Source organism: Aspergillus bombycis (genome assembly GCF_001792695.1).
Source record: "Aspergillus bombycis strain NRRL26010 chromosome Unknown contig00002, whole genome shotgun sequence".
Classification (NCBI taxonomy): Eukaryota; Fungi; Ascomycota; class Eurotiomycetes; order Eurotiales; family Aspergillaceae; genus Aspergillus; species Aspergillus bombycis.
The window spans coordinates 672,387-686,808 of NW_019170004.1; the positions used below are offsets into that span (position 1 = coordinate 672,387).

Below are 14,422 nucleotides of genomic sequence, written 5' to 3' on the forward strand. Positions count from 1 at the left end.
TTCCCGAGCGGCACATCCCTTGAGCTCCCACTGTAGTAACGGTACAGAGCGTTGATTGACACACAATCACCGACTCCATTTCTAGTGCGCAATATTCCCATAGAGCAGACGGGATTTACCCTGGACCTAAGTACTATATGAATTTTCCTTAACTTATAGGATCTTTGCAGTGAAACCTGGCATGTGATCGATATGTAATATTAGGGTTGCTCTGGGCAATTAAGTGGGCCCTCCGGATGAACAAGTAGAACATCTTGTGGAGAAGAATACACGAAAATTGCAGTCCGTAGATGACGCTTGCCTTACGCACAGTTTAGCTGAAAGGATATCTTCTGATTCAAGAGCCATGCCTAGTAGATTTGCCATAAGATAAAAGTGACAGGCCGACCAGGTCACATGATGGCCAGGATCCAAGGAACGGGCATTAGTAAAGACCGAGAGGGATGATCGGGAGATGGAAACACCCGAACGGACGTTCTCGAACGGCTGTAAAAGCCCGAGGTGGCTCACTCTCATAGTCTGAGGTTTGTGTCTCCCCTAACAGTGTGATCGGACCTGGCTAGAGTGGGATCCTCAATCATCCGGTAAACACACCGGAAATAATGTCGACGCAGGAGCCCACGACTATCTACTCTCAGGCGGCGGTGTCCCCGCGATCCGCTACGAGGCCGCCACGGGTCCTTTCTTGCGTACTGTGTCAGCAGCGCAAGGTCAGGTGTAATCGTGAATTTCCGTGTTTCAACTGCACCAGAGCTGGCGTCCAGTGCATTCCTGCCGCTGGTGCGCGCCCGCGGCGTCGTAGATTCCCCGAGCGAGAGCTGCTGGAGCGTCTGCGGCGCTACGAGGCCCTGCTCCGCCAGAACAATATCCCATTCGACCCGCTGCACACACCTACAGCAGAAAGTCCGTGCCAAAGCGAGTGCCCCAGAGGATCTAGCACTCCGGAAAAAACAACAGAATCTACTGTGGGGACGGATCAGCTGTCAAGCGAGAAGAAAACAGTAAAGTGTGAATATTCAAACGAGGCCAAGTGAGGCTTTCCCTAGAAATAGATACCCTCAGATGACTGACACCCTTCAGGAATTTCTGGTATCTCATGAATCAGATGGTATGCATGTCAACACCAGTGGGTTGATGTTCCACTGACATTGTAGAAACAGTCTTTAAGCCCTAGTGATGGGGAGGACACCGATGAAAACGATAGCAACCACCCCCAGGCCGATCTGCGTGAGACTGGGGTTAAAAAGGCGTGGGATCAGATATATCAGAGCAATGAGCAAAACCTTCTCTTTGGTTCATGTAATACAAATGTCGATATCTCTACTCTGCACCCAGATCAGGTCCAGATTTTCCGGCTGTGGCAGGTTTACTTGGACAATGTGAACCCTTTGCTTAAAGTCACCCACACCCCCACTCTGCAAGCACGCATCATCGATGCTGCCGGCGACGTGACCAATATCAGTCCGACATTGGAAGCACTAATGTTCAGTATATATTGCGTATCCATATTGAGCCTTGGCGAAGACCAATGCTGTGCCATTTTTAGGACACCAAGAGAGGATCTTCTGAAAAGGTACCAGTTCGCATGCCAACAGGCTCTACTAAAATGTGGGGTTCTACGTACCAGTAGTGTTGAGTGCCTGACAGCGTTGTATCTATACCTGGTAAGCGCACCAGGTGGCGATTTTGCTTATACTCTTCTAATTCTCACAGGTCTCAGTCAGATCTAGTACAGACCCTCGGTCTGTCTCCTCAATGCTTGGTGTTGCTATCCGCATCGCACAACGCATGGGCCTGGAAAACGAGGCAATCAATGCCAGATGCACGGCTCTCGAGGGCGAAATGCGCCGAAGGCTATGGTGGTCGCTAACTATTTTCGACCATCGTATCTCCGAGGTTACAGATTACAAGACCACGATGCTTATTCCCACTTGGGACTGCAGGGCTCCCCTGAACGTGAATGACTTCGACATCCGACCCGAAATGAAAGTATTGCCACAAAGTCACGATGGACCCACCGAGGCTCTTTTCACTGTCGTACGTAACCAGGTGGGCGACTTCATACGTCACAGCGCTTTCCATCTCGACTTTACCAACCCTTCCTTGAAGGCTATCGTTAAAGATACCCCCCACGGCGGTGGTTCAGAAGGAGACAGGCAGCTGGCCTTTGCGCAGATGATAGAGGATAGGTACCTCAGATTATGCAATCCAGAGAACCCGCTTCACTTCATGACTATATGGAGGACGCGAGGCCAACTCGCCAAGAACCGCCTCCTGGAATATTATTCGAGATATGCGTCCGTGCCACAGACAGATGAACAGCGCGATATCGCTATTTCATACGCTTTACGCGTCATCGAGTGCGATACAAAGCTTATGACCTCTCCTCTAACAAAGGGGTACCTTTGGTTTACAGAGTTCCAATTCCCATTCCCCGCATATATATATATCCTGAAAGATTTGCAAAAGAGACCTACTGTGGAGCATGCTGACAGGATCTGGCGGACTATGAGCGATAACTGCGAAGCTCGCTCCAAGGATATGCAAAAGATCAATCGATTCTTTGACTTCTTCGGTAAGTTTGTGCTCGAGGCCTGGGAGGCGCGTGAGGCGGTATCCACGCAAGTAAACAAGCCACTACAACCGCCTGGGTTTGTCTCAAGGATCAAAGAGGTGGCGCAGACGCTGGGAGGTAGACAAGGAAGCGACCCAAGACAGCCAAAGGGCGGACTGAATACGAATACTGACCATCTGTCAATGACTATGCCAACTGACTTTGGTAGCCATGACTTGCTGTACAGTATGGAAGGCCAGGGGTTTCCAAACCCGGAGCTCGGAGGCTATCCTGGTATACCTGGACAGGTGATAATGGATGCTGAGGTGAACCAGTCAGATTGGACAACAATCGACTGGTATCCGATGCATGCTCAGAACTGGTAAGACTGCAGCTGGCGTGGAATTAGACATGTTTACTTAGTAGCAAATACCACTACCATATCATGACTAGTCAAGCGAGCAATTGTGTATAGTATGCACTGTCTTCTTCGAACAATACGCTTAATCTATCAAGACCCTGCTCCTCTTGCGGAATAGAACTGCAGCTACTTTCGTCTCACCCTAACTCCTAGTACTCGCCAAGTACATAGTGACCAAAAGACCTCTGAGCTAGACTGCGCAGCAGTAGCACACATGGTTACAATATTGGTATTAATGAAAGAGTAACTGACTTGACAATGCACGCCTGTTTCCGTATATATAATGGGCACCGCTTATTGATCGCCAGGCACACCGAAAGGAAGGAAGTATAAAGCCAGTGTCTTTGAAACAAACGCAGTAGGCAAAATGTGATAAAACTGTGGACATAGCTAAGGATGTGCTGCTGTTGGAGCGAAGAAGATCGACTCCCCAACAACCGCTCCAGCGCACAATCCGTCCAATGCAGCAAGGGACTCGTACTTGAAGGGGTGCGAGCCAGTAGCAGATCCGGCCGCTGCTCCAACAGCAGTGTTGGTTGATTGCGTTTACTAGCTCTGTCAGAGATGAGTATCTTCGTGCCGTGTCTTCTCTGAGCGGATCTTTTTCAGCTGCGCTTCCAGAGGTGTCAAACTATGCTTACTGGTCCCGTCTGCTCCAGCAGCATCGTGTTTGCTCACAAGAGTATAAGAGATTTCGATATCTGCAATCTCGGGGCAAGTGAACTCGATGGCAAAGTTGGCAAATACGAAGCAGAAGAACAATGGGAGACGAGTCAAAAAAGCCATAGTTCTCATGAAGATACTTCTGAACTTGGGGGGTATCAAGAGGCGTCAGTAGTCGTTCTTTTTTTGTAGTGGATATTTCTGTTCGAGGTGAAAGGTTACGAACTTGTTATGTTATAGCAAAAAAAAGACTGTAGATTCGTGGGATTTCTATACATTACAAGGCATAGAAAATTTCATAGCTTTGTTCTAGAACCTGTCCATTTGTACAAACATCAGTTTATAGTTATCTATATCTTGGTGACGAATACGTGGTTGTAGGAGGCATGATATTGTGCTAGCCGTTGTCATACGATATCTGTCCATTTAATCTGGAGGCCTTCGACCTCAGAGTTCAATGTTCCAGACTACGGCTCTCCGACCACACCTCAGATGTCCTAAGGAAGCCTATCACCTGGCTCCAGATATTCAACTTCGGCGAAGATATCCAGCAGAGATGGCTCAGATGGATGGTGGGAGACATATGCTACTTGAACTATGGTTGGAAATGTCATCCGACGCATCACCATTGGAGACGTTCAGCTATCGAGAGATGCGGTAGAAGTAGCTTAAGGATCAGCGTTCATTTGACTTGTTGACGATATCGGTCCATGCTGTTTGGCCTACTGCAAACACTACTTCCTTCTCCATACTAACTAATCGGTCAGCCTTAGCCTATATATAGACCACCATGTTTCGGGGTGATCATCTAGGCCATAGTACGAGAAGTACGACCACGACCACGGTCCTTCGTCATTTCACAGAGCATATGACCTGCCGTTGGGAATTGGAATGAGGTCAAGCTTTACAGATCTGTCCGTGGCTTGAACCTTCATCAGATTCTAGCCGGCTCGATTTAGCGGACTTTTGATGGGTTGCGTCTCGCCACCCCCAAAACTCGGATCGAACTTTATGCGACAGCTAGGTCTAGGCTAGGCGTCTCTCTGTAGCTATGATCCGCTTAATTGATTGATCAACACATTTTTATAACCTTCGTTTGCGACATGAAGGCGTACTATATATAAAACATGACTTTTTCTCTGGACGCCGGTGCGGTACTCTCACCCGGTTTTTTGTTTTTTTTTTTTTTTTTTTTAACAACAACAACACTGCCCTCGATCACTTAAAACCCGTACAACAATAATCTACAGAAGATGTCCTTCCCCACCACCCCCGTATTCCTAAGCGCGACCAAAGGCTGGGCGCAGGCGCGCATCCACCCAGCCCTCGCCTGGATGGAAAAATGCACGAATGCCTGGGACACACGCGAAAGCTGGTCCACGCCCTGGTCGGACTGGGTCACGGACGATTACACGTACATCAAGCCAAACGGTGATCGGTTCACGGGCGGGGAAACCGCCTGGGACGCGACCAAGGCTGATTACAGCGCGTTCAAGGAATATTACCACGAGCCGAAGTGGGTCTGCGTTGCTGAGAAGGTGGATGGCTGGGAGTTTGTCGGCGAGGCGACGCTCTTCCTTGATCTCACGAAGGAAGGTGATAGGAAGCAAGGCATGGATCTGGATGGTAGGCGCTGGGACTTGGGGGTCGGGTGCATGTTTCGGTTTAATTTTGTTAAGGATTGGACTGCGAAGCATGATGGGATTAAGATTAAGAGCTTCCAGATCTATAGCGATAGTGTGCCCGTCGTGGTGGAGATGTTGAGGAGAGGGATTATGAAGCCGGAGGAGCTCTTGAACTGAAGGTTTAAACTATGAATGGTGTTGTATAAGGATGTATGGGAGCTGAGATCAAGGGAAGGGACTGCATTTTTTGTTGTTTTGGGAATGGTTGAATGTGTTTATCCACATGAGGGTGCGATAGCCTTGGAGGGACGTACACGGTGAAGATAATGCTTGAATATGATTCATTTTGGAGCTCAAGCAAGCCCAGAATATTTTCAAGAAGCAGATGCATATGTCATTACCCACAGGAGGGCGTAATAGAATCAAAGTACAAGATCCTATTCGATAGCGACCTGATGAGAAGACCGTTTCCTGTCTGAGGGGCTTGAAGCATCATTGCTGTATGAGTCCCCTAGACTTATGGGAGCACTGACTTAGAAGGATACTTGTTGAATGACTTCAGACATGATGTTCTCAGTTTCGTCTGAAAAATAAACATCGACAGGCAGCTTACCATATCGCATGCCGTGATGTAGTTTTATAATACTTGGAAGCTGTACGACTGCGGACGATCCACCAATATGAGATAAACAGAAAGAAAGTTCATTATCTATTATTAACTATTCATTAAGTCTCCTACAAAGGCGAGACGGTCCCGTTGATCATCACAAAGTCGCGCATATTCTAGAAGCAGGCGATATACGTAGATCTGCATGTCCTCCTGGCGCAGGACCTTCTCAGCCCAGCTCTTACCATCCATAGCGATTTTCTCCGCCTCCTTGTCATGCTTACGACGTCCCTTATATCCCATAAAATACTGCAGAATCCCGTAAACATCCATATAGAGGGAGTCCATCGGCACGAAATGCGCCCAGGGAATCAGGCGTGAATCATGCCATTCTTTATAAACCGTTGCTTTGAGCGGCAGGGAGGTTGAAAGGAGGAACGCACGGTAACGTCCACTGAAGGAATTGCCATCTACATCAGGCAGATATTTAAAAGCGTATTGCTCCTTCATGGGCATTCCTGGGACGATCTTGAAGTGAGCGTCGGTATAAGAGCAATGTGGACTATCGTCCTCACGCGGAAAACAACAGAGATCCAAGAATCCCAGATCACAGTGCTCATTCAGAAACTCAGGCAGTGTGCCCTCCAGACCCGCCGTGACCTGATAGTACTGGAAATCGGGTAGACGGAAGTTCATCCCATGCGACGTCCCGTTTGTCAGCGCGGCCTCTGTGCCATTCAGCATCGATACCAGTCGGTGTCGTTGGTATCCCGTCCAGGTGTCGACACGGTTGCGACCGCCGCTGGCAATTCCGCGCCAGAAAACGATATCTTTCTTCTTGGCCCACGGGCCGCCGTGGTTGCTTTTTCCACCAGAATACGTAGGGTTGTCTTCCCAGTACACCGCGGGTGGGATCAGGATCTCGTTGTTAACGGTCAGCTTGGAACCCCCGAACAATGGGATCAGCTCGTGTGTGGTCGATGTCGTGGTGGGTTCGATAAAGCTACCATGTAAGGCCTGCAGTTCCGCCCGCCAGCAGGGGTCCTTGGAGCGCTCGAAGTCTTTCACATATCCATTTTCGGAGAAGGAGTTGCGGTAGTTGAAGAATTCGGCCGGCGGGTTGGCAAAATCGACTTTCTGGATATTGCTGGAGCGGCCGGGGCTCTCGGGAGGACATGCACCGCGCATGATGTCCCAGAAAGGCGTGTCAGCTCCGCGAAATGCGGGCGGCGAGTATTCCGCAGGCGTTTCCTCCGCTGGCAAAGTCATATACTGATTAACGGCCTGGCTCGGATCCAGTTGCCGCTGAACATCGCGGTCTTTGGCGCGATACTCTGAGAGGGTCTCCCACGGGACGATGATCCGCGGCTCGTCCATACCGTTTAGTGGAATGTCCATATCAGGGAGAAATTCCTGGATAGTCGAGATCAAATCCATCCAAACCTCGAGCCAGTTGACGCCAGTATGACCGACAGAGGACAGTGTATGGTTGCGTATAACAATCCGAGGATCCCAGTGCGTTGCATGGCGCCGAATCACTTGGGGGTCCAATCCCCAGTACGGACTTAAGTCATCGTATATTTGATCAAACAGGTCTTCGATAAGTACGGCGTCTTTTTGTTTTGCGAAGGCAACCCACTGATCGAACCCGGGCGGCGGGTGACGGCTTCTTCGCTCTCGATACTGCTTCGTTGCATCAGCGAGGGAATCGACGCGCTTCGACAGGAGCTGATCCCATTTCGCCTGGGCGTCGCGAATTAATCCATCAATCGGGTGCGGTGCAGCCTCGTTGAGGTCGGGTCGTTCAACGCCTACCTCCGCAGAGCCGCGAATGACGCTCGGGACGGGGAGAACGTTGAGATAGAAGCCGTTGACGACGGCGAGGAGCACGAGACCCAAGACGACCAGAAAGATGTACCGGCGCTTAAGCAGCTGTGGCAACGGAATCATGGCAGAGATGCTGTCGGAGCAGGCTCAGACAGATAGAGAGGGTGGAAGGTCAAACCCTTCAGGGTCTGGGGGAGGGACTGTCATGGTGGATGTGTCGCAATCAGCAGTTAAGCTGAGGGCCCCAGAGGCGACCATTTGCAGCCAATTATGAAACAAGAGCGATGGCTAAAGGGGTTGGTTCTTCATCGATGAGGTTTAGTGGACCCTTTGGCTCGTTTGCCGGTTGGTTTAGGGTCTGATAAACCACGCTGAATAATCACGGAAACATGGAGATTTCCTCAGATTGGGGAAATTAATTTTCCTATCCATGTTACTCTGGTGGGACAGCCTCGTGGAACTACCCAAATCCAACTTATTAGAAAGTTTTCTGTGTCCGGTTCGACTCTATTTTCCGACTTCGTGGGGTGAGATATCAAACCCTGAGCATAGTGCTGCGTGCATAGTAGGGCGGAGATGCATCCTTCTATCTTCTGATAAGGAATGCATAGCAGGTGGATGCACAACAAACTACTCTGTACTTTAGGAAGAAGAAGAAAAAACCAAAAAAAAAGGAGAGACAGACAAATAGAGCCAAAGAAGAAAAAAAAAAAACTGCAAAGACTGGGTGAAGCTATCTGAAAACAGTCAAGATCACCGGTACCTGGCACCAACTTAACATTGCGATCCAATGGGTGCCAGGTTGTGGAACATTGTGGGTCATTTAAGTGTTTCAACTGGGGCCACTACCACTGTCCGATGTCGCCATGAGCCTTCCATTCATACCGATACTGAATCATGTAGTACAGAGTAACCTTGTGGGCAAATGGGATTGGTATGATGCCCTACGTGACTCGAGGAAGAGATACAATGTATTATGTACTGTACCGGTCAGCATGGCGCCGCAGCTCACCTCGAGTGTCCTCGTGATGTGCTTTGCCGGCTCGGTCCCTAAGACCTCACATAGAAAAGTTTCCGGGTCTCATAATGACTTTCAGGGAAATGAAATCTGAGCCGGATCGACTCGGCAAGCAAGGATGGGTAGTTTCCTTGGACAAAAAGTCCTCACTCAGAGATCAATTCACCCTTTTTTACTCCTACGCTGTATCTCTTCAGGTGACGCTAATTTGGCTGCCTCGTCTGTGCGTAGTCAGAATCGTTTGGCCTAGAGCTGGAAGCATTGTATGTGCAAGACTCGGTGGCCCAAGCATTGAAATATGTTCCCAACCTGAAAAAGTGGAGAGGCATTAGAGCATTGTCAATTTGAAAATAAGCCAGATGTCTGCACTCTGCATAGCGGTTGTCACTTTAGACTATTCCCAAGCATTCGGCAAATCAAAGAAAACGACACTGAACCAGGGAAACGAGAATTACTAGAGGTAATTGCTGCAGATAAGTGCTCCAGAGTAGTGCCATTGGGGTGATTGATCCCGGTGCATCTCGTCTATTGGCGGACTTCATGCAAACTGACGGCGAGCCCCATGCCTCACCCACCAATCGAGAGGCCGTTCATAGCTGTGCATACGGAGTATGCTGTTGCCCATGCCTTGGGCGTATGCACGGATCAATATGCCCCAGTAAGAGTACCATGGAGCTAAGCGATCTTAAACTTCGTTCTGCCTCGATAAGAAAGCACCTTTCTGTCAGGCACACTGGACAGGAATTTCGGCCCACTCATATCTGCTATGATACCACTAGTAGTACCCCTTGTGCTGATTGGATTTTACGGAGACGTTCCTCCGTGGAGCTCCTATGCCAACTCAGCTGATCATTATTATTTCCCCGTCGATCGCGGATGCCACTTTGCTGCTCTCTCGGAGTCTCTCCTGCCCCACAACTCGTGCACTGGACAAACCAGAACAAATTTCATTTCCACGCGGCTGAAGGCAAGCAGGTCCGCCAAGACTGTGTGTGCGTCGCAGTTTGTTATGGGTCATGGACGGATACACCAACGAACTGGGATGAAGGACTGTGGGGAGAAGCAACTTGGCCCCCATGTTGGCAACTTTACGCCCTAAAGATAGTCTAGAAAGTGGTTAAACGAAATAACCAATCCTGTCAGGCTTCTCCCCATCTTTCGCGGAGCCATTGTCTTCCTCAACGCGCGTCGTCAATCACACTCGGTATGTTAGGGTGTAGAGATGAGGACTGAGTTGCAAACCCCAATTGATGGGGTGCTAAATCGGATGGCATTGCCTTGATAAGATCTACTATCAACCAGGCCTTTCCAACCGAAACTAACAAATTACTACTCTTTGTTTTGTCCTTGTAAGCATAGTCTTAACTATTCCATGTAAAGACTAGGGACTCAAGGTTGCATGCAAGTCCAACGCACCGCCCCAAAGCTTTTTCTGATCTACTAGTAGTAGCATTGACCTTCATTGGGGGCACACCTTAACGGCAGGATTCGTACCCATGTTGTTGCGAGATTCCCCTCTCATTCATATCTCTGGGGCGACAAAACCCTGTCTTGTGAACTCCTGCAATTGCCAGGACTCCTGCGGTGACCAGAGCCATCCGCGTCAGAAACTTCAATATGGTCGGGGCATTTCTTCTTACCCTCTATTTTTACACAATAACGCAGTATTCCCTCGCGGCGGAGACAAACTGCAGTCGCATATTCCATTCTGGTACGTCGCAGTTGCCACTCCTGCACCAGCCGAACTGACATCCTGCTCAGCCGTCGTCAGCAATGGAAAGATTTACATCGATGGCGGGGAAATGCACACAAGGTGGCCGAATGACACGATCACGACGAAGCCAAGTACGAATCTCCCGTTGCTATTTACGACTTTGAATTAACGTCCAGCAGTTGACGACCTTGAAACAATCGATCTAACCAAGTCTTGGGTCAACTCGGACTCCGACCTGTACACATACATTCCAAAGCCCCTCGCTAACCATACTGCGATCTATCTGGATGAGGGAGCCGCCTGGTCGGATGGAGAAAACCTCTTCTTCTATGGTGGTTATGTCAGTGGAGTCAACGGCCCTTCGGTTCCTCCTCTCGGAACATGGAAGTATAACATCGCATCCAACGAATGGACCCATAGCGGGTTTTCGGGTGCCGCACTTGTACGACTCTGCCAGGGAGGCGCAGTTCAGTCTTCGAACAAGGCCTATTACCTCAGTGGCTCCCTGAACCCAGGCGGGAACCCGAGCTTTGCCGGCACCGAGGGGGCGGATGTATACATGGACCCGGGGCTGATTACGCTCGATATGGAAACATTAGAATGGACGAATGCATCGACTGCAGATATGAACCAATGGGGGACTATAGGCGACGGGTATACGAGCTTGCTTGAATCGGCGGGGGACGAGGGCGTCATCGTAGCCTTTGGCGGCTATAAATATCCAGTTGGCCAGACACTTTCCTATTTGGCCTACAGGCAAAATGAAACCATTCATCGGGTATGAAACCTAGCCCTGTTTTATGTCATCGCTAATGTCGGCAGAATTCAATGGAAATGGTGCGTGTCTACGACATCGCGGAGCAGAAATGGTACACTCAACAAACGTCGGGCGATGTTCCCGGCTGGCGAATGTCGGGCTGTACAGTTGTTGCTCCCGCCCAGGATCTATCCTCATACTCCATGTAAGCCGTCGGGCCTGCTAGACAACCAACAATGACCGTCGAAATACTAACCGACATGCCGAAGTTATGTATTCGGCGGCATGGCCAACACAACAGCTCTGTCCGATGGCAATGTCTACGTTCTCTCAGTGCCCTCTTTCCGGTGGATTCGGGTTACAGATGACAACAGCATTCGTATTAAACACAAATGTGTACGGCCTCAGAATAATACCATGATTGTGGTTGGAGGCAATACCCCAGTCACGAATCGAGAATATGACCCCTTACCACAGAATTGCGACAGCGCTACGTTTGCTAATGGGATAGGCATCTTCAACCTCCACTCCCTCTCGTGGCTGTCTAACTATAATGCAAGTTACAACGACGCGTATCAGATCCCTTCTAAGGTCTCTGACGTTATTGGTGGGAGGTATGTCAACTTTGTCCTGAGAGACTTTCCTGCCGCAAAGACACTGATATTAACTAATCGATAGTGAAACTGGCGGAGCAACAGTAGTTTCGCCCGAGAGTGGATTCAATAGTACGAGCATGGAAGATTTATTTAAGAAACGAAACGACATCATAGATCCTGGCACCTCATCGACCGCCACCCCCGGTACGACTGGACAAAGCTCCGGTGCATCTAAAGGCCTCTCCGGCGGCGGCATTGCCGGAGTGGTGGTCGGTTGCGTCGCCGGGGTGGGCTTGATTGCTGGTGTTGCATGGTTCCTCGCCCGAAAACATCGAAAAGCAAAAGCTGCGAGTAGCTCTCGCCTGGCATGGCAGAGCGACGCATCGGCTATCCCACCGCCGGATCAAAGCCCCCGGAAAGAGTTGTATGGCAGCGGACCAGAGGTTTATGAGATGGGAACTAGGGATCAACCTCGCTTCGAGATGCCAGCCGAGGATATCCTAGCGGAGATGCCTGCTGAGGGGGTCAAACGATGATCACTTCAACCAGATCTTCGCGAAATGGAACTGCTCTGAGATATATTCCTGCGGCGCGTTGGTGCTTGTATATGTCCACCTACGTCGTTTCGAACTTTCCAAACTTCCCTGGTGACATCGTCGCTCGATGCTATGGTCGTCTGTTATGAACTGGATGACCTCTATTATAATCAGAGTTATAGGGATATATGCTTCTGTGTACATTACTACATTCCAAAGATAATATACCAAATCGGATTATAATAATGCAGCTTTCCCACCTGTCGTCTAGTAGGCCTCATTCATTGTACATACCCCGTACAGCACCTGGGGTGTCCAGTATCAACAAGGTAGTAATAAGGCAGGATCAGGAAATTGTTCCAAGGTGAGCGAGTTGTACATCCGAACCTGATCCCAAGGCGTCAGGCGGCCACGAGTGACGAAGTACATTTAATGTAGGTCGAGCTAACGGACAATCGAAATCTTAGCATTGTATAACATCCCTTCTAGAGATTTAGTGTCTTACCGCCCCCGAACCTCGTCTCTGCCCCCAGAGCTAAGGCCCGAGCCTAGGGCCTCTCGGGGACTCGTCCTCTTTATTCATCCCTCAAATCACCAAGACACTAAAAACTTACAAGCTAAAACCTAGAGAGGATTCTTGAGATCTCGTATGAGAGCTTCGAAAGATATACTCTCTAGTACTGGCGGGCCTCCTTTACGGGACTCTACAGACAGTGTCGCAGTAACTATCTCAGAACCGGACTCCTAGTCGATAATCCAGAGCCTTAAGAAGGACTAAGAGTGTATAATTGGCCAAGATCATAGGGCGTTGGCATTGGTAAACTTGGCAACGGTCCGTTCGCTCGATTTAGTCCGCCGGATTGAAATTTTAGGGTCCCGCCCGTCCCACTTAATTTATACCTTGTACATCCATCCACCTTGAGCCCGCCTCAACGTCAAGGGTTTAAGGACTCTGGAGTATTGAGTATCGTCCAGATCAAACCGCTGCCGGTATTGCGTGCCCGGTTAAATGGCACGCCAGCCGACTAGATCTTGCGATCGATGCTACAGCATCAAAGAACGGTGCTCGTGGCTCCAAGACTCTAACAGCTGTGCTCGATGCGCTCGGCTTGGTTTCTCTTGCGGGAATACTCGCCCAACGAAGAAAGTCGGTCGCCGGGCTCTCTTGCCTAGGTCTTTGCAGGCTAATTCAGAGAGCACAAGTAGGATCCCGGTGACTCCATCCATTACTGAGACCGACCTCGTATATACTGTCCTTTCTGACTATGACATCTATGGCAATTTCCTCATTGGGCCAGCTTTCTGGCGCCAACACCACGCGGCCCTACTCTCGAGTTTTGAACAGTCGAAGTCAATCCTAAACCACGCCTATCTGGCTTCTGTTCTGTCGGTTGCTCATTCCAAGAGCAGCCGGGTGAACTTGCCTCAGGACGAGCTTCTTGCCTCCTACCGGCACGCGTCCTCAGCGTTGCACAATCTTCGCGATATGCACATCACAAATGCGCAGGACGCAGCAACCGGCCTCATTCTTGGAACCATGATTATGCTCTTCGCCATGTTCACGAGACCGCATAATGTCTACACCTTATCCCGACAGACTCTCATCCTGCTTCGGCCGGTGTATGACATCATCCCGAGTCCTGATCCGAACCGCTTTTTCTTCCTTGCCGGCATGACGATAGTGGAGATGGCAGGGTCTTTGATTTACGGCGCTGTTCCGGCACTGAAGTTCCGTCAACCAGAAGACCCCCTCTATGTGGATCGCTACCTTGGTGTATCTACCTCTCTACTTCCATTGATTTTCCACTTATGCGAATTGAACCGGGCGGTCTCCTCGACGGATCACGGGGAACGTGATATTCATCGAATAACACATTCACTAGACCAGCTCGAACAAGCAGCACTCGCCTGGCAACCCGGTGTCCCCGAAGGGTTATGTCAAACATTTTCCGGCATTGAGATCGCACACATATTCTGCCAGGCCCAAGTAATGCGTATGGCTGTCCTTCTCATCATTTACCGCATCAGATTTCCCTTCGGGGCGCAGGACCTTCCTGCTCGGACGATTGGAATGTCAATCCTGACGCAGCTGGAATCGACTCTG

At 49.8% G+C, this 14,422-nt stretch overlaps 4 protein-coding genes across 4 annotated transcripts; 3 read left to right on the top strand and 1 right to left on the bottom strand.

Moving 5' to 3' along the window:
* Positions 1 to 602: 602 nt before the first annotated feature.
* ABOM_000647 (putative C6 transcription factor) lies at positions 603 to 2,940 on the top strand (the record flags this gene model as incomplete). Its single annotated transcript, XM_022527777.1, has 4 exons — positions 603 to 1,030; positions 1,081 to 1,108; positions 1,161 to 1,664; positions 1,714 to 2,940. The coding sequence occupies 4 exons, from the start codon at positions 603 to 605 to the stop codon at positions 2,938 to 2,940; spliced, it is 2,187 nt and encodes a 728-aa protein (XP_022394339.1).
* Positions 2,941 to 4,891: 1,951 nt separating this feature from the next.
* ABOM_000648 (uncharacterized protein) lies at positions 4,892 to 5,440 on the top strand (the record flags this gene model as incomplete). The annotated part of the gene is made up of 1 exon (XM_022527778.1): positions 4,892 to 5,440. One exon carries the CDS (start codon positions 4,892 to 4,894, stop codon positions 5,438 to 5,440), a length of 549 nt encoding a protein of 182 aa, XP_022394336.1.
* A 538-nt stretch (positions 5,441 to 5,978) lies between these two features.
* On the bottom strand, positions 5,979 to 7,820 carry ABOM_000649 (endoplasmic reticulum-resident kdel protein; the record flags this gene model as incomplete). The annotated part of the gene is made up of 1 exon (XM_022527779.1): positions 5,979 to 7,820. The coding sequence occupies one exon, from the start codon at positions 7,818 to 7,820 to the stop codon at positions 5,979 to 5,981; it is 1,842 nt and encodes a 613-aa protein (XP_022394335.1).
* Positions 7,821 to 10,332: 2,512 nt separating this feature from the next.
* On the top strand, positions 10,333 to 12,318 carry ABOM_000650 (kelch repeat protein; the record flags this gene model as incomplete). Its single annotated transcript, XM_022527780.1, has 6 exons — positions 10,333 to 10,426; positions 10,477 to 10,560; positions 10,609 to 11,207; positions 11,252 to 11,391; positions 11,456 to 11,800; positions 11,865 to 12,318. The coding sequence occupies 6 exons, from the start codon at positions 10,333 to 10,335 to the stop codon at positions 12,316 to 12,318; spliced, it is 1,716 nt and encodes a 571-aa protein (XP_022394536.1).
* Positions 12,319 to 14,422: the final 2,104 nt, after the last annotated feature.